General features: G+C 35.4%; 1 protein-coding gene across 6 annotated transcripts in view; it reads right to left on the reverse strand.

The window, feature by feature from the left end:
* Positions 1-24,425, reverse strand: part of PHF14 (PHD finger protein 14) — a 200,271-nt gene extending 175,846 nt beyond the window's left edge. For all 6 annotated transcript variants that reach the window (XM_082846594.1, XM_082846593.1, XM_082846592.1 and 3 more), the window contains exons 1-4: positions 24,025-24,425; positions 23,410-23,520; positions 14,799-15,577; positions 8,312-8,456 (exon numbers count right to left, since the gene is read on the reverse strand). In XM_082846594.1, the coding sequence (XP_082702720.1) occupies positions 8,312-8,456; positions 14,799-15,577; positions 23,410-23,520; position 24,025 (1,036 nt within the window). In that variant the 5' untranslated portion in view covers positions 24,026-24,425. The remainder of the gene's footprint in view (positions 1-8,311; positions 8,457-14,798; positions 15,578-23,409; positions 23,521-24,024) is intronic.
* Positions 24,426-25,359: the final 934 nt, after the last annotated feature.

A 25,359-nucleotide genomic window follows, 5' to 3' on the forward strand; every position in this document is an offset into this window, starting at 1 on the left:
GATTAAGAGATGAGTGAGTGAAATAAAGAGATGAGTGAAATAAAGTGAGTTATACAGGAGGAAAATCCCATGGAATTTATCTTATTTATTTACTTATTGCAGGGCAGGGACTGTGCAAATATGCATATGCATATGTGCACACGTGCATGTAAGTAAGAGCCTGACGAAAGGGGCTCTTCACTGGTCAAATCTGGACAATCTAAGCATCACAAAGAGTAATGAGGTTGTAGATGATGTGTGAGACCACAGTAATACTGAAAAGGATAAAAGGGGAGAAGTTCTCTACAAAATAAATGCTGCCTGATAAGTGTAGAAGGAATGATAGAATTAGAAAAATCCCCACCCTACTGAGACTGAACCAGGAAGAAATAGAAAATATAAACAGACCAATCACAAGCACTGAAATTGAACTGTGATTAAAAATCTTCCAACAAATAAAGTGCACAACCAGATGGTTTCACAGGTGAATTCTATCAAACATTTAGAGAAGAGCTAACACCTCTCTTTCTCAAACTCTTCCAAAATATAGCGGAGGGAGGAACACTCCTAAACTCATTCTATGAGGCCACCATCACCCTGATACCAAAACCAGACAAAGATGTCACAAATAAAACTAGAGGCCAGTATCACTGATGAACGTAGATGCAAAAATCCTCAACAAAATACTAGCAAACTGAAACCAACAGCACATTAAAAGGATCATACAGCATGGTCAAGTGGGGTTTATTCCAGGAATGCAAGGATTCCTCAATATACGCAAATCAATCAATGAGATACACCATATTAACAAGTTGAAGGAGAAAAATCATATGATCGTCTCAATAGATGCAGAAAAAGTTTTAGACAAAATTCAACACCCATTTATGATAAAAACCCTCCAGAAAGCAGGCACAGAGGGAACTTACCTCCACATAATAAAGGCCATATATGATAAACCCACAGCCAGTATCATCCTCAATGGTGAAAAACTGAAACCATTTCCACCAACATCAGGAACAAGACAAGGCTGCCCACTCTCAACACTATTATTCAACATAGTTTTGGAAGTTTTAGCCACAGCAATCAGAGAAGAACAAGAAATAAAAGGAATCCAAATTGGAAAAGAAGAAGTGAAGCTGTCACTGTTTGCAGATGACATGATACTACACATAGAGAATCCTAAAGATGCTACCAGAAAACTACTAGAGCTAGTCAATGAATTTGGTAAAGTAGCAGGATACAAAATTAATGCACAGAAATCTCTTACATTCCTATACACTAATGATGAAAAATCTGAAAGTGAAATTAAGAAAACACTCCCATTTACCATTGCAACAAAAAGAATAAAATATCTAGGAATAAACCTACCTAAGGAGATAAAAGACCTGTATGCAGAAAACTAGAAGACACTGATAAAAGAAATTAAAGATGATACAAACAGATGGAGAGATATACCATGTTCTTGGATTGGAAGAATCAACATTGTGAAAATGACTATACTACCCAAAGCAATCTACAGATTCAATGCAGTCCCTATCAAACTACCAATGGCATTTTTCACAGAACTAGAATAAAAAATTTCACAATTTGTATAGAAACACAAAAGACCCCAAATAGCCAAAGCAATCTTGAGAAAGAGAAACAGTGCTGGAGGAATCAGGCTCCCTGACTTCAGACTAGACTACAAAGCTACAGTAATCAAGACAGTATGGTACTGGCACAAAAACAGAAATCTAGATCAATGGAACAGGATAGAAAGCCCAGAGACAAACCCACGCACATATGGTCACCTTATTTTTGATAAAGGAGGCAAGAATATACAATGGAGAAAAGACAGCCTCTTCAATAAATGCTGCTGGGAAAACTGGATAGCTACATGTAAAAGAATGAAATTTGAACACTCCCTAACACTATACACAAGATTAAAAGCTAAAAGGGAGTAAGACCATGGTCCACCTAGAAAAAAGATAAAAAACAAAGAAATCTACGTTATTTGGACCAGGTCACACATCATTACATATTTTTTCAACCCAGGTTCCAATTAATATGGGGTGGCAACAGTGCATAACAGTGTCAGTAAGACTTGACCCAAAACATCTCCAGGATATATATATGCTGATCAGGCTGCACATTACTGTACTGAGGATTATTGTTACTTTTCCTCAAAAGAGAAATTCAACCATGTAACCAAAGATTATTAAGCAGGGTTTGATGTGTTTTTTTTTTTTTTCTTTTTCTATTTAGTAGACAAGACTGCTACAAAGCTAGTGGAAGATGAAAAAGTCTTCACAGATCTACTAATCAACACAATTTCCTAGTGATACTATCCAAATGCTACTAAAAAAACTTAAATGGAAAAGTCGGGAGTATATCCATATTAAAACAACCCCTTCTCAAACGAATAGTGATATTTGGCAAGGAATCTTTTGCACTAGTAGATAAAAATGACCTACAGGAAATTACATTAAAAAGCATCCCAAATACCATATTTGGTATGTTTACTAACAAACAGGGAATAACAATTTTATTAGAACACTATATTAATCATAACTTTAATTCATTAGGTTTATAAAAATACACATTGATGTTTAATAACACTTCTCCTTAAACCAAAACAGATCATTTAAAATCTCCAAAACTAGGAATCTTTCAAGATATTAGCTCTAATACTACTACTAAGAAAAGAAAGAAAAGCTACTAAGAAAGTGAGAAAGAGAATTATATAATCACAATCATACAATAGAAACCCCAAAATTAATGAGAGAAAGGGAAAATTACACTAAAGGAAGAAAGTAGTAACAATACAATAAAAATCTCAAGATTTATTTTTTACTTTGATTTACAATTTGCATCTTTAACTTTGAATGTATCTGAAGTTCACAGAATTAACAATACTCCCAACAAAGCAATTATACTACAACATATTCAGTTTCTGAATAGAGAAACTACTCAGTTTCTCTATTTATTGTTTTCCCTATTTATTTTTTCCACATATTAGCTTGCTCCCAAAAAGCCTACAAAGCATCACACTCAGGAGCATTAATTTCCCTTTCCGTGTCTTCCCTTCTTCCTTCTCTCATAATAAAAATAGTTCCCCTATTCTAATGAGTTAGTCTTGGGAGAAAAATGAGCAATCATTAGCAAATGCTCAAGTGCCATCAGAGCCATTTAAATGAATAACACAAGAAAAAATGCTACATGACTTTATAGACACAACTTGCTTTTGACCTAAATGAAATTACCACTCAGTTTGATAATCTTCTTTGCCTGCCTTGACTCAGAAAGATTTTTTGGCTGTTTCTAAAAAATCAAAGCTTCCTTAGAAAGAAAGTAGATTTGCCATTATTGAGACTATTCATCTGAAGCACAAGTATCATTATGAACTTTTAATAGCTCTAGACACATCAGGAGAACTAATGGGGTGTCCTTCCAGAAATCTACATTCATTTAAACAAGAATCTATTGGGAAAGAACTCATACCAAGAATCGAAGAGGTACAAGACTAAATCAAAGACAAAGACAATGTTGGTGAGGATACAGAGAAAAGGGAACCCTCGTACACTGTTGGTGGGATTGTAAATTGGTGCAGCCACTATGGAAAACAGTATGGACGTCCCTTAAAAAACTAAAAATAGAACTACCATATGAACCAGAAATTCCACTGCTGGGTATATATGCAAAGAAAACGGAAACACTAATTCGAAAAGATACATGAACCCCAATGTTCACAGCACCATTATTTACAACAGCCAAGATATGGAAGCAACCTTAGTGTACATCAACAGATGAATGGATAAAGAAGATCTGGTATACACAATTGAATATTACTCAGCCATTAAAAAGAATGAAATTCTGCCATTTGCAACAATGTGGATGGACCTAGAGAGTAAATATTATGCTTAGGCGAATAAGTCAGACAGAAAAGGACAAATACCTATGTTATCACTTATATGTGGAATCTAAAAAAATAAAACAGCAAACATATGGAACAAAACAGACTCAATATATAGAAAACAAACTAGCAGTTACCAGTGGGGAGAGGGAAGGGAGGAGGGGCAAGATAAGGGTAGGAGATTAAGAGATACAAACTACTATGTATGAAATAAATAAGTAACAAGGATACATTGTACAGCACATGGAAATACAGCCATTATTTTGTAATAACTTTAAATGGAGTAAAATCTATAAAAATACTGAATCACTACTTCATACATCTTAAATTAATATTATAAATCCAGTATATTTCAATAAATAAATAAATAAGACAAGAGGTCAGAGGGGAGGGTTCATTCTGATTTGTACATGGTACTAGTCCCCAGGAGACTCAGGCCTGAGTCCAAAATGAAGGACCTATAGTACAATAAAACAGTTGCTTTACTATCATAGCTGTGGGACATTGAGACCGCATGGCCGTTGGAGCCTGCCTACCAGCGGCAAGACACATCACCCTCAAAGTAGATGAGGAACTATACAGTCAAATACTTCTAGGGACCAGGCAACTATCAAAAATGAGCAAGGGATTTGAGAGAAGACAGTGGTAAACTGAAGATTGTAGGCTTCACCAGCAGGAGGCAGCCCTATTCAGCTCCAGAGGATTGTTGCCATAAGAGAGTGAAAACCTACTGCTGTCAGAACTTCAAGAGAACGAATTCCAGAATGTGCAAAATAAAATCTCCCAGTTTTTAAATGTTAGCAATCAATTCAATTTCTTAAAACCATTGTGCTAGCCTTAAAAATCACATCCATGGTCAAACCTATGACCTATGAAGTAGAGATAGTGCCCTCAGCATGATGAAAATTCAACAACACTAATAGTACTGGTCATGCCTGCATCACACATCAGCAATGACAGTCATGAATACAAGCAACGGTAACATACTTGTGACCATCAGTGGTGATCAATACAACAATGGCAGCACAGCTGCTGCTTCTGATGTTCAACTATTCTGCAACTCCTCCAAGAAATCTGAACCACTCCTGGAGGGAAAAAAAAATGCATACATACAACCATGTTGACTGGTCTCAATTTATATTCATTACTAATCTAAAGTGGTTCCTTATTGCTATCTGGTAATGATATATACACATAATATACACATGTGAATACATGTATGTATCTATACACACACACACAATATTAAGTATTGTGTTATTCCCCCAAATAACTATTTTACACCTACCTCTCACTCCTCAAATCTCCAACACTCTGCTAATGACTGCTTCCTATTTCACTGAAAAGATAAGAAGCATTCAAAAAATAACTTCCACATGCTCTGACCACCACATCTAACATCCTACCTACATCTGTATCCATATATTTTCTTTTCCCTCCAGTTACTATGGCTACCTTTATCTATTAAATCTCTCCACTTGGTACTGGATCCCATCCTCTCTAGCCTTGTACTCAAAGCCCTTGCTCCACCAACTGTTCCCCTTTCTCTCCTCACATCATCAATTGTCAACTTTCTCTTTCCACTGGTCACTTCCATCAGCACACTAACATGCCATATAATCTGCACCTGTGGTAGGCAGCCTCTAAGATGGCCCACAGTATTAACATTCTTGGAATGTCCCCTCCTACATTTGACTAGCGTTCTGTGTGAACAACAGAATATGGCAGAAATGATAGTACATAGTCTGTTAACTAATTTTCTATCTTTCCCCTTGCTTTTATGTATTTTACATTTATTTAATAAATCATGTGATATAAACATTTTGTCCGTAACCCTTTTCTTCCCATGACCTTTGGGATGGCTTGCCTGCTAGTGTACTGGGTGTCTACGGTTGCATTAGAGTAATTTCCCACAAGACAGGTTTCCATCTTACTCTAAAAACAGTATTTGAGAGCTACCTTCTCTTTTGAAACATCTTCCTTACTTAACCTCCAGGTCACTACTTAAGGTTCTTCTCCTATCTCACTGGCAATGTGTTCCCCATCTCCTCTGACGTGCTAGGACCACTTTACTACTCCCTAGATAGCACATCCAGGCTCACAGTTTTAAATAACATCTGCAGACTGATGAGTCCCAAATTTATCTCGCCAGCCCCTATATGTTACCTAAACTCTAAAAATTTAAAACCAAACTTTTACTCTCCACCTCAAAACCTATTCCTCTCTTGGATCATTGCTATGGTCTCCTAAATGGTCTCCCCAATTCCCACTTTGGACCCACTTCAGTCTACTCTCAACCCAGCAGTCAGAGTGATCCTTCCAAAACATATATCAAAGCATATTAATCCTCTGCTCAAAACTCATGTCGGTCTTCCCAGATCCATCACAGTAAAATCTGAAACCTATGACTTTCAAGGCCTCATCTGGCTTGCCCCCAGCTCTGCCTCTACCACTAATCAGCGCACTCACTCAGTTCTAGCCACACTAACCTTCATGTCATTATACAAACACCTCGAACACGTTTCCACTTCAACATCTTTACTCACTACTCCCTCATTCTGGAGTGCCCTTTCCCCAAATATTCACATGGTTTGCTCACTCACATCCTTCAGGTCACTGCCCAAATATCACCGTAACAGAGAGGATTGCCTGTGTAAGCTTTTATAAATACAAACTTCCACCTACCCACTCAACCACCCCCATTCGTAGCACTCCCAATATTCCTTTTCCTGATTTATTTTTCTCCATAGTCCAGACCACCACCTGATACATACTTATTGTTTTATGTTTTCATTCCTGTCTCTCTTACTATACTTTAAGCTCCATGAGGTCAGCAATGTCTATATTGTTTATTTTACATGCCTAAAACCAACAGAATGCCTAGCACACAGAAGGTACTAAACAAACATTACTGAAAAAAATAAATGAATGAATAACAGTAATAGGAGACATTCCCACAGTGAGTCTTAGCAGCAAGGGAGGGGAGCTTCACATGAAGGCAAGAGGACTGGTTAAAGAAGCACAGGCCCCACAGCTCTCGAGTCCAGCAGACACCCAGAACTATTTGGGAGAAGGACTATAATACCAGAAAGGCCAGTAAGAAAAGGCCATAGAAACAGTTTTGCAGTAGTCATGGCCCTGATAAGAAAAAATTAACTGACAGGAAAAAAGAATAACTTTACCACAGAGAAACCTGGAAGACACCCTCTCAACCAAGTGATCAAAATAACATCACCAGTAACTGGACAAACAAACATACATGCATTGATAGCACAACATAACTTCTATGGCACCCCTGCCAAAAGCACATAACCTGAACCTAATCATGAGAAAACGTAAGAAAACCCCAATATTGCGGACATTCTATAAAAGAACTGGCCTGTATTCTTCAAAAATGCCAATGGCATGAAACACAAAAGACTCAAAATATGTTCTAGATTAAAGGAAACTACACAGACATGACAACTGAATGCAATTCATAATCCTGGATTTTATTTTGCTAGAATCAACATTATTGGGATGATTGGCAAAATGTGAATATAATCGGTAGATTATAGCATTCTATCAATGCTGATTTCCTGACTTTGATAATTATGTGATTGTGTAAAAGAATGCCCTTGTTCTTTGTTCTTAAGAAATATACATTGAGGTATTAGGGGTAGAGCTGAACATTTTGTCTACAATTTACCCTCAGAGAGGTGAGGAAAAAATTATTATATGAGAGAAGATAAAACAAATATAGCAAAATGTCACCATCTTGGAAATCTGACTGACAAGTATATGGAAATTCTATTACTCTTATAACTTTTCTATAAGTCAGAAATTATGTCAAAATAAAAAATTTTAAATAAAGTACAACAAAAAAGTTACATAAAAAAAGGTTCAAAATTCATAATCAGGAAAAATATTTTCAACATATTATACATAATATGTAATTACACATTACATATAAAAATATGTTCAACATATTTCAACATATTCAAATTTTAAAAGATGAACTCTACAAATTCTCCTTTCAAGTTCAAAATTTTAAAGTGTAACTATTAAAGAAGAAACTATAATACCACTAGACTTCAACAATAACTTTTTAAATAATACATTCTACTAGACTAACATACTAGATGTTTTCCTATATCTAAATTTCAGTTAAAAACTAGAAATAATGCCATGATGGAAAATATCATAACAATGACCTTCAAAGAAATACTGATTTCCATACAGTAATAATCTATTTTAATTTTTTTAAACACATTTTAAGTGAACATAATCTGAAAAATAACACCCATTATACTTTGAAAATTCAGTATGTCTTAGTTCAAATATCATAAAATATTACAGGAAAACCTTAGTATAGTACATATGTAAAGTAACTGATATTACTTATATAAATGCAGTATCAACCAGCCATTTCTAAAAGGAAACAAAACAAAGCAAAATTACCTTCATGGACTGTAATGCCACAATTGTCACACTGAATTATTTCATCAGCATCCTCACTATTATCTCCAAGACAAACACAGCAAATCAGAATATGGTCCATTTTTTGAGAACTCCAGTTTTGACTCTTCTCAAGAATCAGCGAGTCCTAATATTAAAATATCAGAAAATCACATATTTAAAAGGTGATTTTAATAAATAAAATTCGCACCTTAAATCATTTTATGCATTTTCAAAATTATGCTGCATACTCCATTATTTTAGTAATTTCAAAGTATGCTACATTTGAGAAGTGCACCTCTTTGTCAAAGGACCCTCTAAGCACCCTCTAATTTTTCACTTCTCTGCAAGTCCCATATTCTCTCTCCTCTAGGAAATATAAAACCAAGCTTATAACCAACAACCCTTCATCTGCTTTGCCATTCTAGATATAGTCTGACCCCTGAAACTACAAGAAAGGAAAAATTAACCCATAAGTAATTACTAACCCTATATATGGGTTTTAAAACTATAAGACATGTTTCCTACACTTAGGAAGCTTATAATCTTATCTTGGGGAGACAAGACACACACATATTAAACAGTTAAAAAAAATCAAGATAACGTATAAGCAAATATGTATGTGATGGCATATTACAGACTACACTCCTTTAGTGCTGGGGAATCCAGAATTTCCAGGATCATCAAACCACTGGATGATAGATCCATGAAAGCCTGCATAGGAAATCTGTGTATACAGGTACAGAAAACCATCTAAAAAAGAATCCAGATTGACTGATTGCTAGAAGAGTCAGAGTACTCTATTAGGTTTATGTCAAGAAATATCTAGTGAAAACTGGTAATAAAGATACCTAGTTAATTGTAATATAAAAGGAGAAAGGAAGATGTATTAATGAATACAAAAAAATAAAGGGAAGAGTGTGCTCCATTTAATTTAAACCTTTGGCATTATGAATTTAAACTTTAAATGAAAAATTAACATGATGACGATTCTTGTCATATTTAACACACTGGGCTCAGCATTACATATAATAAAAGATGGCACTTGAGTCTATATATTTTCATTTAAGAACCTAACCATATTCAGAAACAAAATAAATTAGTTCCATATCACACATTAACTATATTGTTTCATATTAACATTTTTATATTTCTATATTCTTTTAAACTGACCAATATCCAAACGTAACCTTTAGAGTCATTTCAATAGCAATTTGTAAATAACATTTGAAAGACACGTGACTGTCACAATAACATTCTTTCAATATATTTTCTGTGTAATAAATCTAAACTTGCAGCTAATGTAAAAAACAAATCAAAAAAGAATGCAAAAGTTAACAAGGAGGCATCATGTCTCTTGAGAATTCTAGTACTTTAAAATTTTGTATTTTGCTCCTTTTTGTTATAAAACCAAAGTATCAATAGTTTGGGGCTTTGGACGTGGCTAGCAAATAAAGATTAAAACTTCCTAAAAAGAAAACTCATGTTTTAAAGTACTTTAGTACAGTGAGCAAAACAAAAATCTGCCCAGATTTTCATCCCATTAGCAATGCTTCAAATGTAACAGCATTTGCCTTAAAATCAAATGTTCTTAGGTTTCATTCTCAGCTCTCACTTAATAGCTATTGAACCTCGAAGCTATAGTTTTCTCATCTGTAAAATGGGATGATAAAAATAATACCTACCTCATCAGGTTGTTGTGAGACTTAACAAGACAATGTATGGCAAGAATGTTCCTGAGACATACTAGGTACTCAATAAATGTTCATTCCCATTCTCCTTTCCTCTGTACTTCTTCGTAGGTGGTCCAAAAAGAGAAACATGAGCTGACCATTTATTACACTGGGGAATCTTCCTTGGAACCCCAAAAGAAAGGTTACAAGCCTCAATGAACACTGGTACTTTAAATATTTTCCCATGGTAAGTCCAAAAAATTTTTTTCTTAAAAGTACCACATCTAGGTTAAAAAAAATCACAGACCAGAAAAAGATCTAGCAAACAACCAGACTTTGATGACTGAGAGGCTACTCATGTTTATGGGCTCTGCCAATATTTCCCTGGTGGAACTACAACTAATCAGCCCTTGAAAAAAAAGGTTTACCCATGTGGGAAACAAGTAAATGTCTATGGATCAGAAAAACTGGCATCAACAGATAGTTCTATTATTTTCCTATTTGGCCATTTTGCTCAGAAAAACAGTAAATGTCTAAATTATCTCTATTCCATTTTCTCTCTACACATATTATCATTTAGAGGCAGAGAAAACAAAATTAACTGGCAATTTTGACCCTCTGATCCCCATCATTTGAGACTCTTACTAGACATTAAATACAAACAGATAGAAATGGGGATAACTTAGAGTCCTACAATATTACCCTAACCAAATGGCTGACAATGTTTCAATGGGAAAATCTAAACAATACATCCTCTTAAAAAGTTATCTAGGTTGTCTTCAATAGATCAAACACGGCTTGAAGCGCACTTCTGATCAGAATACAAAAGTCAATTTAGTATCAATTTTTAATAGCGTATTTCTGAAGACATATCATTTTTCAAGTTTCTGGAGAAAATATTTAAGCTAAAGTTTTTACCACAAAATACATCATTTGAAATTATGATTTTTACATAAAAATAGAATTTGGGAAAATGGGTTTTGAATGGCACATCTAGGATATAACTTTAATATTATGGAATAATTTAATGGACTCTAATGGTAATTATTAAGATTAAATGGAGCACTATAGTAATAAATCAATGACTCCTTATTGTAATTTCATTTTTCTCCTTGGGATTTAAAATTTACACCAAAAATGATTCTGCCCAATGTTTTTTATCAGCTCTCAAATATGTTTAGTGTTCATTTATATATGTATTCCACAAAGATTATTATAAATAACATATACAACAGGGTAAATTCTAACTAAGCTATATGTGTGTTTAATAGGAGGAAATTCCAGCACCCTTCATATAAAACCAGAATTAAAAGAATCCTATTGCTCTGAAAATAAGAAAAAATTATTATACCAAGTTTGACCAATAGTTCTTCCTAGAAGTTTTTAAAGAAGGTTAAATTTTCAAGAATCTCAAGTAATTTTTGTACAATGTTACAAACTGATTTTTTTTTAGGCTTTAGAGCAATTTGTTTTATTTTGAAATGTGTAAAAAGACAAATGATTAATAAGTCAGAAGCCCCCAAAAGAAATGGCTATTTAAAAATTTTGGCAAAATGTTTACATTTTAATTAGCAAAAATCAGATGACAATTGGTATTTCTTCACATGGCAAGACATCTAATCTATTTAACATTATGAAAAAAAAAACCAAAAAACTTCCACCTGAAAATGTATACTGAGATGATTTTCTATCATATACTAATTCTCATTCAAAGCTCTAGTTTCAAAGTCCTGAAAATGGGAACCATTATCTGAAAATACTATACAGCCCTCCCCAAAAAATTTATTTCAGAAAACTAAAGGCAAGATAACCTTGGTGAATCTCAAAAACTTCAAGATAAAAGTTTGAAAAAGACATGTAACCATATTCCAACAGGATTGTTTCAGATAGCACTAAAATGCCGTAATGCCACTGACAAAGGTATATGCCCATGTGAAGAAAATGCAGGCTATCAAATGCCCAAATCTAGAACAGTAGTTCCCAAAGCGTGGTCTGGGGAACTCTCTTCCAGGGGATCCAAAAGGTAAATACTAAGGATATTTGCCTTTTCACTCTCTCTCATGGTGTATGGTGAAGATTTCCAGAAGTTACATGACACATGACGGTGTCATCAATCTAATAACTTTTGTGTTTCTATACATCTCATTTTTTTAAATTTCTGAGTTTTAACTGGAAATGGCAAATATCAAAAGATATAACCTATATGAATAATAATCGGGGTCCTCAATTTTTAAGACTATAAAGGTGTCCTGAACCAAATAGTTTGAGAACCACTGCTCTAGAGCAGTTCAAGGCCTACAGCATAGGCATGGTAAGATCATTAAGAGCCAATAATTATAAAAGGCCTCCACTCAAAAAAAAAAATGTCAAATTCCCCTAAGAAATTTCAAAATTATGAAAGTTCCTGGGCATCATTTACATGATACCCAACACCATATCCCTACAAAAGCACCTGACATAGCACCCAAGAAAAAATCTCCTGCTTATAGACTAAATACAATTCTATTATGTATTCTAAAACCACATTTTCAGCTATCTCTATTACAAAGTAGTGTTTGAAAACAAAGTAAAAGCGTAGAAAAATAAAACTTCAAATATAATCAAATATATACATATTAACTAATGAACACTTGGCAAGGTATCACTACCTAAAATAACCAGGAAGATTAAAATACAAACATTGGCCAGAAGACAACAAGGATTACCTTTAGTCATCTTTTTTACAAAATCAAGATTATAAGAACAGAAAATTTAGAAATATAATTTCGATTAGTTCTTTCTTAAAATTTAATATCTAATTTAAATGACATTTATATAGGACTAGAATCATCAAAAATTATTGAAGAGTTTGAATAACAGTCTTGGAAAAAACCAGTTATCAAGCTTTCAGGTAGAATATTATTGAGGGAAAATTAACTTTATATAAATTCTTCTACATTTCTGCATAGGGTAGAGCAAAAGGAAAATTAACATAAATTAACACAAAAGGAATTAATTTAGTTACTATAAGAAGGATCTTCTTGACAACTGTATCAAGGCACTTATCCAAGAAATGCCCTGGAATCTCATTCCTTTCGGACTGTTAACCTAAATAAATAAAGCCCCGTTATTTACTAAAATCTCTTCTGTTTAGTAGGAAAAAAACTAAACAGCACATGTGGCCTTTAAATGCATCATAAAGAAGAGTCTACAATCTCTTAAGCAATTTGTTATGTATTACACATTATTAACAAATGGATAATTTGTATACATTTTACATGGCAAATTTCTAGACATATGCAGGTGTTCCCCCACACCTTAGCATAAATCTAATCCATACTGCCTCTATCCTAGCCAGCCTCCTTTTATGAATGTCAGGCTAATAAAAATGAAGAACGTGATACTGCAGAAGGTAAACTTAGTCACTAGATACAGGTTACTATTAAGTGCTATAAAATAAACTGGATACATGTTTAAATCAAGTATGAACAATTAGATTTTCCATACTTCTGTTTCCTTAAATTGGAAATATGGAACTGTCTGTGCTACATCATTATGAATACTATATTCCAAATGACGATTTTCCTTTGCCTAAAGATAGGAATTAGGTAAGCACTGGAATCAGGCAATGTTCTTCTTAAGAAAATGGGCAACCTGGAAGTTAACCAATGTTTATAATGTAAAATATAAACTGCTTCCTCTCTACTGACATACAACACCTCTTAATCTGTTATATATTATTTTGGTAAAACACCAAATTTTTTAATGAAACTTAAAATAGAAAATCACTGCTATGCAAAATTTGTAAACAGAAGAAATGTAAAAGAATAAAGCATAGAAGGAAAATCTTTCTACCAATTTAACCTATTTCAATAATATGAAAAAACAAAAAAATAAGTGCTTGTTAAAGAAGTGAATTTTTAAGACTATAAACACATTAATGGCATGACAGACTTATTATAGTTCTACATGTGATGTAACAGGTACATCTACATGTAAGACGACAACTCAATCTTTCTTTTGAAGAAAAACATATACATAAACACACAGACAAAGAGACACAAATGTGTTTGACTGAAGAGTCTTGAATGTTGCATCTTGGGCCCAATGGAAAAACCTAACTTTCAGTAGTAGAACTTCAAGTGGAAGAACTGAGTCATTACTGTAGTTTTATGATAGTAATGTTTGTTTTAGGATAAGAAATGTTTGTTTGTTTTCATTTCTTTGTAGAGAGAACTTATTCACTAAAAATATGTAAATATATAGTTTGTATTTACTCCCATACATCTAAAGCAAAGATCTGGTGACTATTCAGATGGGTGCTACAACTGAAAATGGAATTAACCTTTAAAATGAATCTCTAAAAGCCTGAGACAATCATTAAGTTGTTTGTTGCCCTGCTCAAAAGTATTCTAAAAGTCTAAATTTTTATGCGGATATGGATGTAACTAAGTTGAAAGAAAGGTGACCTTTGTTTTCATAATCCACTCAGCACCATTCAGCAGTCCTATGAACAATGGAGTGAGAGGACAGAAAAAGGAAAGGAAAACTCTACTATTTCCCAAGGGTATGGATATAGAAATATTTCTCTAAGAATAGAGACTGAGCTCCTTGAGGACGGTGATTGTGAGCTCCTTGAGGACGGTGACAAACAGCAGATACTCAATAAAGGCGGGCTGACCAAATGAATAAATGTTACATTTAGGGTGCTCACTCACTACCACAGCTGTCTATAACAGGATTTCAAGGAAGCCACTTAATATAACGGGTAGAATGGTTTAGAGAAGAATTCCCTTTTCCCCAGACAGACAGATATCATAAAAATTGGGTTGATCTACCTCATTACTCTTGCTCTGAGATAGTGTCAGGCTATCATTGGTCAGTTCCTCATCATCAGCACTGTTTCTGCTAAGAACTTTACTCTTCTTCTTCTTGCAACCCCCTTCACTGGCAGGGCTGCTATGATCTTCATCATTGCCTTCATCATTTTCATCCTCATCACTCCCACTTCCCTCATCTTCATCATCCTCATTGTCTCCATCACTTCCTTCCTTCTGAGATGCAGATCTTCCCTTTCTTTTTACTACAGTGGGTCGCCAATCATTGTCATCTTCACTATCATAGTCATCCATGTCATTCAGCTCTTCCATGGATACAAAATCCAAAAGTGGTCGGTTGCGACGAAGGTTCCACTTTTTTGGCTCACTGACTTGCTCCTCTGTAGTTGTTGTCGTGGGGACTGAAGGAGATGTGTTAGCAGCAGGAGGACTTGTGGCTGGTGTGGTTGAAGCAGCAGAAGCAGCCACGTTATCAGATGTTGTTGCTTTTTCTTTATCCTTCTCTCTCTCCTTCTCTTTATCTTTTTCTTTCTCCTTCTCTTTTTCCTTTTTCTTTCTAGGTCTCTCTCCATTCTCTTCTTCCTCCTTCTTTTCCACTTTAATTAACTGTTTTTCTGATGATAGTATTTCTTCCTCTGCAGAAATTTTAAGTTGTTCTTCTTTTACTTTAATATCTTCATTCAGTTCTTCCTCTAAAATATTTTCTTCAGAATCACTACAGGAACCTTCTCCACTGTCCTTTGAAGGATCTTCACTTCCATTACCACTCCCTTCAGAATCTGTTGAAAATATGAGAAAAAAAAAAACCACACATATGTATATACATACACACACACACACACAACGCTGACACAAATGAAACCACCAAAATTTGTGAATAACTTGCAAAACAATATAAACAAATTTAAGTCAAAGAATGGTAGACGTTCCCAACCTGATTAAATAATAAATCAATGAAGCTGGAATAATGGTTCTAGTTCAATATAGCACTAATGAAGATGAATATATGTAACTCTAAATTAAAATATGCTTTAAAACGAGGACCACTATTTTGTGTCATACATCTCACGCTATACTTGGTACCCTAGACGCAATTTTTTTCGAAAAGTAAATGTGCTTCTTTTTAAATTGAGCACTTGATTTTAACTTTATGATAACGTAATACATACCAAATTGTTCTTCTCTTACATCTTTCTTTCATAAATTATATGGACTTACATGCACTGAGTCACATTCAGAACAAGAAAAATATGACCCAAAAACTTTGTTCCATTTATCTCGCTCTTTACCCAGCAAAAATGAACATAGACATTTATGACAGTCAATTTGTACCACATCCCTAATATACCAATCAATTTTAGGATCACCAAATACACAAGTGAAAAACAGACAATAGCAATGGCACAGAAAATGGAAGTTGCAAGATAAGTTATCAATTTTTCTGATTATCAGGATACTGTTCATATCAATAAAAGAGTTACCTAAACTTCCAAAAATTCTAGGCAGTAACTACTACAGACCCTAGAATGAAAGAGATTAATGCATTTTTTAAAAACCTAATCCATCTCAGAAATGAGCAAGCACAGTAGTCACTAAAAAGATAGGTTGAGGATTTTAAAGAGTTCATGCAGGACCATAAGCTTTCTAGCAAGTGCCTTCCATTCCTGTCTAGGGCAGCTCAGGCCCTCTTAGACCAACACTACTCAGGAACATTCTAATCCTCTTTACACATAATCAAATAAATAAAAATCTAAAATATTTGTGGAGAGGGTTATTGGTGGAAGGGGAGCAGGAGGAAGTGGGAAACAAACCAGTCACAGTCAAGTTGTAGCCAACATCAATAGTAAAATCTGTAGGGTGATGAATATTTTGCACCTATAACCAAGATAAGGGTAATAATAAAATGGTGAAAAAAATTCATGTTTCCATACCATTTTAATTTCTGTTAACCAGTGTTAGCCTCTATAATTACCTGGGTGTTCAAAGTAAAAAAAAGTTGTCTGTAATTAGTATCTGGTTTCTAAAATATCTCAGAAATCCTTTAAAAATGGCTGATGAAAAAAATCCTGCAAGTTAAATCACATAAAAAATAAAGACTAACATTTAGTGGATATTGATCGAACCTATAAAATCACTGTCAATCTCAAGATTATCATACAGATGCCTACATCTTATTCAGGACTGTTGTGACAAAATACTCTCATCCTGAACAATCTTGTAAAGGACACAAGAGCAATATCATGTAGGCCAACAATCCCTTATCTGAATTTTGGAGCCACACGTTACAGAAGTTAGATTTTTTCAGATTTTAGAAAGGTAGCATTGTGTATGCACAATATATTACACTAACACCTCCAGTGAGGTCTATGGTACTGTACTGTAATCAAATACGTTACATCTGCAGTGAAAAGTATGAATATTTACAAGTATGATAAGTAAATGCTACAAATAAACTCCTATCAGTTCCAGTCAGGTTTTACCATCAAATAAATTCATGCCAAACTTAGGAAACATCTTTGGATTTGTGAGCTTCTTAAATTTCCAAAAGAGCGTGGACCCAATGTCACTTACAAATAGGGGACTTATTTTCAGTCCAACAGCTCTACAAATCATTAGGAAAAGAAATGATTTTTTATACCACTCACAACAATTAAATCCAACCTACCAAGAAAAATACCCCTGGTAAAAAATAATAGTTCCTAGATATTTTTAGATAAGGATATAATAATAAGCAGAGTTGACCAAACGCTTCTAAGGCAAAGATAGATCCTTGTGCACACTGACTAAAGCAAGCAATGCTATAATTAACAGCCCTGGGAAATGGAGAAAAGGAACTTTCCCTCTGGATTAACCTTGTAGAATTTTTTCTTAAGTAACTAAAAAGTACTCCTAATAATTTTCACCAATAAAAACACAACAGTAGATATAAAAGAACGATCAAGTGGGGCACAAACGTGGGCTCCTGATCAAAACTGAGACCAATCCAACTTTGCTATTAGTTGTAAATTTTACAAAATGTCAAGAATTTCTGCAATTTTGCTTTGGTTGTTGTTGCCAATGCCAATCGATTATTTTTACAAGTACAGGGAAATTGATACACTTTGATTCTGATTTTGTTTTGTTATCATGCCTAAATAGAAAGCAGAATTTTAAAAAGATTTAAATGCTTTATATTTGTTAACATTATTAGAAGAATGTGAGATTTTTCCATGAATTAAATCCTAGTAGCTTACCCAACCCTTCATTCTCCAAATATATCACATTCTCCATACTCCAACTGCTGGGATCAGGAATATATCAAATTTTATCTTTCTTTGATTTCTGAAAAATAACTTCTTCAACTGATTAGTCATAAGTTCTTTTTGGTACATACACACTTGAGGGATGGAGATAAACAATATTTAGTTATGGCACTACTTAGTAATAATGACAATGAGAAAATCACCGTCCTTGGCTGTCTATAATTCTATTTTTGTAGGCTGTAATGAAAAATTTCCCATTCCTACCAACTCAAACAACGTTTCAAATCCATCACTCTTACAACCTTAAATAAAAGAAAAAAGTAATAACAGACTAGAGAAATAAACCAGATATTTCAAATACAGCTATTTCAGGCATAAGAACAGAGTTAAGTCTACAATAAAAATGTTTACATTAGAAGAAAAATCTTTAAAATGGAAATCCCTACCTCCTATTCAGTTAAATAAAAGGTAACCTTTCTCAAACACAATATATCAGGGCTTCCCTGGTGGCGCAGTGTTTGAGAGTCTGCCTGCCGAGGCCACAACAGTGAGAGGTCCGAGTACCGCAAAAGAAAAAAAAAAAAAACACAATATATCAAAACCTCTCTAAGCTATAGCTATTTCAGCTAACAGACAGTTAAATGTTTTACAATTACAGAGATTAGAAACCAACCTTCAAGAATCCCTTCACAATATTCAATGCTTAAGTTTCCCCCATGATAAATATTAAATAATAAAATCAATATGATTTAATTCAGAGTTTTATGTTAACTTTGCAATATAAAAAATCATCTTTGTTCATCAACCTTAATTATTTAACTATTCTGTTTATTGATCTGGTGCAAACAGTATTTAGGATTATAAATATATATAACAGATAACAGACAGATCACCAGTCTACTATTCAGTTATCATCTTGGAAACATTTTTAGCTCATCTAGTATATCTCTTTCTAAAAAGCCAATCAGTGAACACAACTCATCTTCTACTTCTGACTCCAGTTCCAGCTGTGTCATTCTACATCTTCTTAGAGATCTAGACCAGTGGTTCTCAAGTGGGTACAATTTTTCCCACAGAAAACATCTGTCAATGTCTAGAGACAGTGGTTGCCACAAAAGGGCAGGGTTAGGGTAGGGGTTAGGTACAGTAAGTGCTACTAGCATTGAGTAGGTAGAAGACAGGGGTGCTGCTAAACATCCTCCAATACAAAAGACAAGCCTTCACAACAAAGATTTAACCAACTTAAAATGCCAATACTGCTGAGATTGAGAAACACTGGTCTAGCATGTAAGACCTCAATTTGACCTCATTCTACTTCCCCAGGCTCATCTCTTCTACTGCGCTTTTACTCGAAACCTGATCTCCATGTATAAACGATATTTTCCATCCTCCACATTTTTTTTTTTTTTTTTTTTTTTTTTTTTTTTGCGTTACGCGGGCCTCTCACTGTTGTGGCCTCTCCCGTTGCGGAGCACAGGCTCCGGACGCGCAGGTTCAGCGGCCATGGCTCACGGGCCCAGCCGCTCCGCGGCATGTGGGATCTTCCCGGGCCGGGGCATGAACCCGCGTCCCCTGCATCGGCAGGTGGACTCTCAACCACTGCGCCACCAGGGAAGCCCCATCCTCCACATTTTTAACACCTAATGTTTCCCCTACCTAGGTTGCTTCTCTTTCAGTTCCTAGTTCAAGTCTCATCTCCTCAAAGAATCATTGTAAATCCAGTCTCAAGTAGTCCCATCTCCTCTGAAAGACTTGAACTACACAAGTGATTGATCATGTCTTATAACATCTATCTGCTATTTTATTTAATTATTCTAACATTATCATTATTTCTTTGTGAATTCACCATAACGTCCAGCAAAGTGCTTTTAAACAAAGCTACAGTTGGTCAATGAACATATCTTGATCCATTTAGCCAAATGAAGTTAAGCACAAAATACTACCAAGGCAAACTCTCAGCCTGACTCTTGCAGTTAAATTGCTTTCTGGCAATTTGGACCAACTAATCTATGGCTCAAGATCTAAAATTAGCCATCTTACTTTGGCTAGGGGGTTGGGAAGACACAGCACTGCTATTTTGTCTTGTTTAATAAAAGTAATATATGCACTTATTTTCATAATCATTCATTATGTAGATTACTAAATGTAATCAATCCTATCTTAAATATCTCCTATCCTATACCCAATCTTAAGTCCAAGTCTCAAATATAACCACTTTAACTAGGCCAAACCATGAAACTGCCAATAATCAACTGTGTTAGACCTAGAAAGCTGATAATTTCATATGGTACCAGCTCACTTTTCTACATACAGTTCTGCTGGTGGTTACCACCATAACTCTAATACACTTACACACTGTTTTAGGACTAATTTGAAAATGTATTTATTGACTGTCCTCAATCAAAAATCAGAAATTTAGCCCTACTTTCACATTAAAGATAAAATAAAAGATGATCTATTTTTAGTTCACAATTTTCTAAAGGTAGAACCTGATAATTATTAACTCTTTATAATCACCTGCCAATCTTATTGGCAGGTCATTTTTGAATAATATTTATCTTTCTCTACGTTATCATCTGAGAAGCACAAAAATAATGTCTATCAGCAAGGGTGATAACTTTTCAGAAATGTCTATATTTATTCTTGTTTATTTATTTATTTACTTTTTGACTGCACTCTGCGGCATGTAGGATCTTAGTTCCCCAACCAGGGATGGAACCCACACCCCCTGCACCGGAAGCTCAGAGTCTTAACCACTGGACCACCAGGGAAGTCCCTCTATATTTATTCTTAAAGCCAAACAGAAATATGAAGTTTTGTCGTCAGAATTTCAGAATTCAAAATGAAAATCAGAATAAACTGATGCACAGAATCAGTTAAAACTTGAGGGCCAGTAATCTAACCATTTTAACATTAAGTTTGAAGGAAGTCAGTAGTTCACTGAGTTAGTCATGTCTACAGATTGTTCTGAAAGAAGCTATGATCAGAAAGATTATTATTAGCTATCATTAAAGATGATTATTTAGCTATTATTTCTCCACCTCCAGTTTAATCACCTATTACTAAATAGGGTTGGGATCCCACAACTTCAGCATGTTTGGAAAACAGTGATAAGTCTAATGTCTTATTTCCTGTAAGAGTCCAACTGTCTTACACAGAGACGAGAAAGGATTCAAACAGGAAACACTGGTAATCTAGAGTAAGCCAACATCTCAGCTATGGGAGACAACAATGCACCTTAACCAAGAGTGTAAAATACAACTCAATTTCTACTAATACCTATTTCAAACAAAATCATTCTCTTCTAAACTCTCAGTTATGATAACATATCAAGAACTACACAAATAAATTTGTGACCTTTGGGGCCCAGGAAGTAAATTACAAGTATAGCAGACTAGGTAACAGAAAGTATACATTTTTGAGTGCTTTTAGGAGATTCAAAAAAACTAACAAAACTCATTCTACCACTGTCACAAGTAACAGATAATTCCCATCAACCATGATTAAGCTTTAACAAGGTCAGGAGTTTCTAATTTGCTTGATACCAAACATTATTTTGAGAAAGTAATTTGTATCATTAGATTGTTTTAACCCTTGTAAAGGGAAGTGATACATGTCAATAAACAAAGAGAAAAATTATATACAAAGTCAGGATTTATTTTCATACAAACAATTATGGAATACTTAAAGAAATTAAGCTTTGGAGTTTTTCCCTAATGGTATTCAAATTAAGTCATAACTTCTGAGACCTAACTATTTTTGTCAGTTTACAATCTCAACCATGACAAACCAAAGCTACATTCTAGCCAAGAATATTCTTTTCTGCCAAGGTTTTCACCAAGAGCACTAAAATAGGTTTGAATTTTACTTCCTTTACCTTCCCTTTCTTTCTCTTCTTTGGAAGTACCAAACAACAGTAAACGAAATGGGAGATGAAAGAGCTGAGAAGTAAAGTTTTAAAAAAATTGATCAAGATAAACTTAACTTTTGATTGTTGGAAGTAACCTCAATTAGTCACCTTGATACAGTAAGTAAGTAGTTTCAATTTAAGATCACACCTATCTACTTTTAGGATCTAAGCAATAAAAAGATTCTAAATGTTGGGAGTCAAAAGAATTGGATTAGATCCATTTAGGCCTAAGTGGCCTCATGCAAATTCCTTAAACTCAGTGCCCCTGTTATCTGTCAAATAATATCTCCTCCACAGAGTTACTGTAAAAATTAAATGAGATTGTGGAAACAAAAAGTTCTTGGTAAATCACAATGCAAATTCTGCTTGCTGATGCCATTAAAAGTAAAATAGTAACAAAACACAACCAAATTTCATCCCTTCCTACCATACCGAACAGAAAAAAAAAAAACAAGAAAGAAAGAAAGAAAAGAAAAAGAAAAACCAGAGGAAAGGAGAGAGATATGACTAAGCAACAAAAATTCTCTGGAAGAATATTTTAAAACTGTTAAAAAAGATAAGACTGAAAGGGCTCTAATTTCTCACTTTATTTAAATTTCTGTCAAAAGGGACAGAATTAAGTAATTTTTATTGTTCATGTATTTGTATTTTTCACATAAAATATTTAAACATAATTTGTATTTCTCAGATTCCTGCAATGAAAACTTTATATGTATATATGTGTCCGTGTGTGTGTTACAATGAACAGAAGATAAAAGGAAAACCACACTTTTCTGTTTTTCAATTTTGTACCATGTGAATATACGACTCTTTAAAGAAGTCTATTGTTCTTAAAATCACAAAATATAACAAGCAAGCACGCATACTTTGTACCTCATATTTTTAAAAGGCCCAATCCACAAGATCCAGCACCTACCAAAGTACAACTTTCTTTGGTCAATTCTATTCTGGTAAAGGAGCTAACAGACAAAAAGCAAAACTCCCCTCAAGAGGATGCCAAGTGATCTGAAAAGAGAAGAACTCTGTTCCTGGGCTGTTCATGGCTCATGTTATTCTCAGGATGTCACTCTACTTCAGGATATCTCTAGATTTTTTTTCCCCTCTGTCCATAAAATAAGCATGAATATATTTTAAAGTAAAGAACAGAGAAAACACTTTTGCATCTTTGTATCTTTCTGTTTGTTTTTTAATAAGGTATAGGTGATTTACAGTATTTACTGCATCTTTGGAATAAGGCCTTCTCTGATAATTATCTAAGTAAATATCAAAAAACCAGAAGCAGTGACAGTATCTAGTGATACGATCTTAGGGAAAGGTGGGAAATAAACAGACAAAATAAAGTTTATGTGCTTTAACTTTATATTGGCATTTTAATTAAACGGATTCTTTTTAAGAAAAGTCTGAAAATCAGCTCAACTGCAGAAAGCTGGGAAAAGGGAAGCGAGAAGGAAACATTTACCTGAAGCATCTCCAACTTTAAAATCACTGTCATCTGAACTATCATAATCGAGAGCTTCTAGCAGAGAAGCTGCCAAAGGCTTCACCTGCCTCCTCTTGGAGCTGCGATCCACTGTTAAGAGAAAAACATTACACCGTCATTCATAATCACGGCAAGCACGGGGGAGAGCTGTGGTACTGAGGGAAGGTACAGATGACCTCGTGCAGGTGGTGCAAATCTCTGTCTTAATTCAGTTCTCAGCAAAAGGTGTGGGGGAAGGTTGGGGTGGGAACACTGGCTGGGGAGGGCCGGGCAGCTCCACGGGCAGCTCCAGCCCCGAGGTGCAGCAAAGACGAACCCAAGCCGACCAAAATCGAAACTGGCCCTCTTAAACATCTTGCTTCTTCTGAAACTCGCTTGTAATCCCTCACTGAGACATCGTAACAGTCAATAGAAATTGCAAAGCCCAGGGAGTATGAGAAGCTATGTTCATTCCCACGGACCGTGGAGGGGGAGGTCCACGAAGGGTCCAGCTTCCCGCAGGACACTCCCACCCCCGCCCTGCTCCAGCCGGCCCTGACTTCTAGAAGGACTGAAATGGACCTCTCGCCCCGCGGACGCCTCCGACACACTTACTAAGGAATCCGAGGTGGTCGTTTGGAGTAGACCTAGGGAGAGGCTGCGAGAGCCCAGGCAGCGCCGAGGTCGAGGACTGAGACCAAGGTAAACGAGTCCAAAAGATGCTATTAAAAATAGGCGGCGCCGCGGACCAGACCGGGGCGCCCCAGGTGCAGCCCCGCGGTTCCCCTCCCGCCCCCCGGCCCCTGGTCCTCGCAGAACGGACCCCGGCCGCTAGCGCGGCTTCCTTTGGCGCTTCCCCGGCCAAAGGCGCCCTCCGGCCCAGGCAGCGCGGCTAACCCGGCAGCCCTGGGGAGTTAACTTCCCCTGTTTAAACTCTTAGAAAAAAAATAAACGAAAGAAAAACTTTATTAGCCTGCAACAAAAGCAACAAAAGACTCAGAATTTACACAATCCGAGGCCGGTTGCCTAAAACAATAGGGAAAACAACGACCCGGATACAGCTCTGAAGAGAAGGAAGTGAAAACACCAGACAGAGAGCGGCCCTAAGAGCAGCAGGGGCCGAGGGCGCGTGCGCCGGCCTCGCCTCCGCTTTCCCTCAGGGAGGAGGAGCCGAACGGAGCCGGAAGGAACCGAACGGAAGGCGAGAGGGAGCCAAGAGGAGCGGAGCAGTGGGAGGGGGGAGTAGAGAGTTCTAGACTCTCGGCCAATAAGTCCCTGAGGCCCGGCCCTCAGTCCAAATCCGTGGAAGGCCAATTTTTGTGTCTGACAAGATGGAGCAGGATGTGTGGCCCCATGAATGTGGAATACTGCCTTGCATACATTTAGATAATTTATTTTATAAGGAGAATTTTTAAATCCGTAAAAATATGAGGAGAGTATGTACAATCGGATGTCAGGCCTTCAACAGTTTCAAACGCCACGTTTATTCACATACAGGTTAATTATTTTTAAAAACAATGTTTAAAAACAATGTTAAAATGTTAGAATCTGAGCAGTATTAATACTTTCTAAATGTTTATATATCAAGGATAGAGGAAGATTTGAATGAAGCCGATTCAATTGATTCATTTATTCCCCAGATATACACTGAGTGGTAATGTTTGTAACATGGGGAAATACCGTGTCACAAAGGGCTGTAAATGAAATATACAGGAATCAAATCATACATTGCAGTAGTGGTGCTTATTCTTTAAAGAAAACGTGTTGAATTCTTTTGTAAACTGTAATTAAATTTTATAACAAATCTGAAAAATTAGTAAATACCTATATAGTACAAGTCATGGGATGATTACATACAGGCTGAACCTTCAGCAAGAAAGCTGTTATCTTTTCCCTGCCAGAGCTTAAGGTACAGTTGAGGATACAAAGAAGTCAGTGAGCAATTGCTAT

Source organism: Leucopleurus acutus, assembly GCF_964270905.1.
Source record: "Leucopleurus acutus genome assembly, chromosome: 9".
NCBI classification, from domain to species: domain Eukaryota; kingdom Metazoa; phylum Chordata; class Mammalia; order Artiodactyla; family Delphinidae; genus Leucopleurus; species Leucopleurus acutus.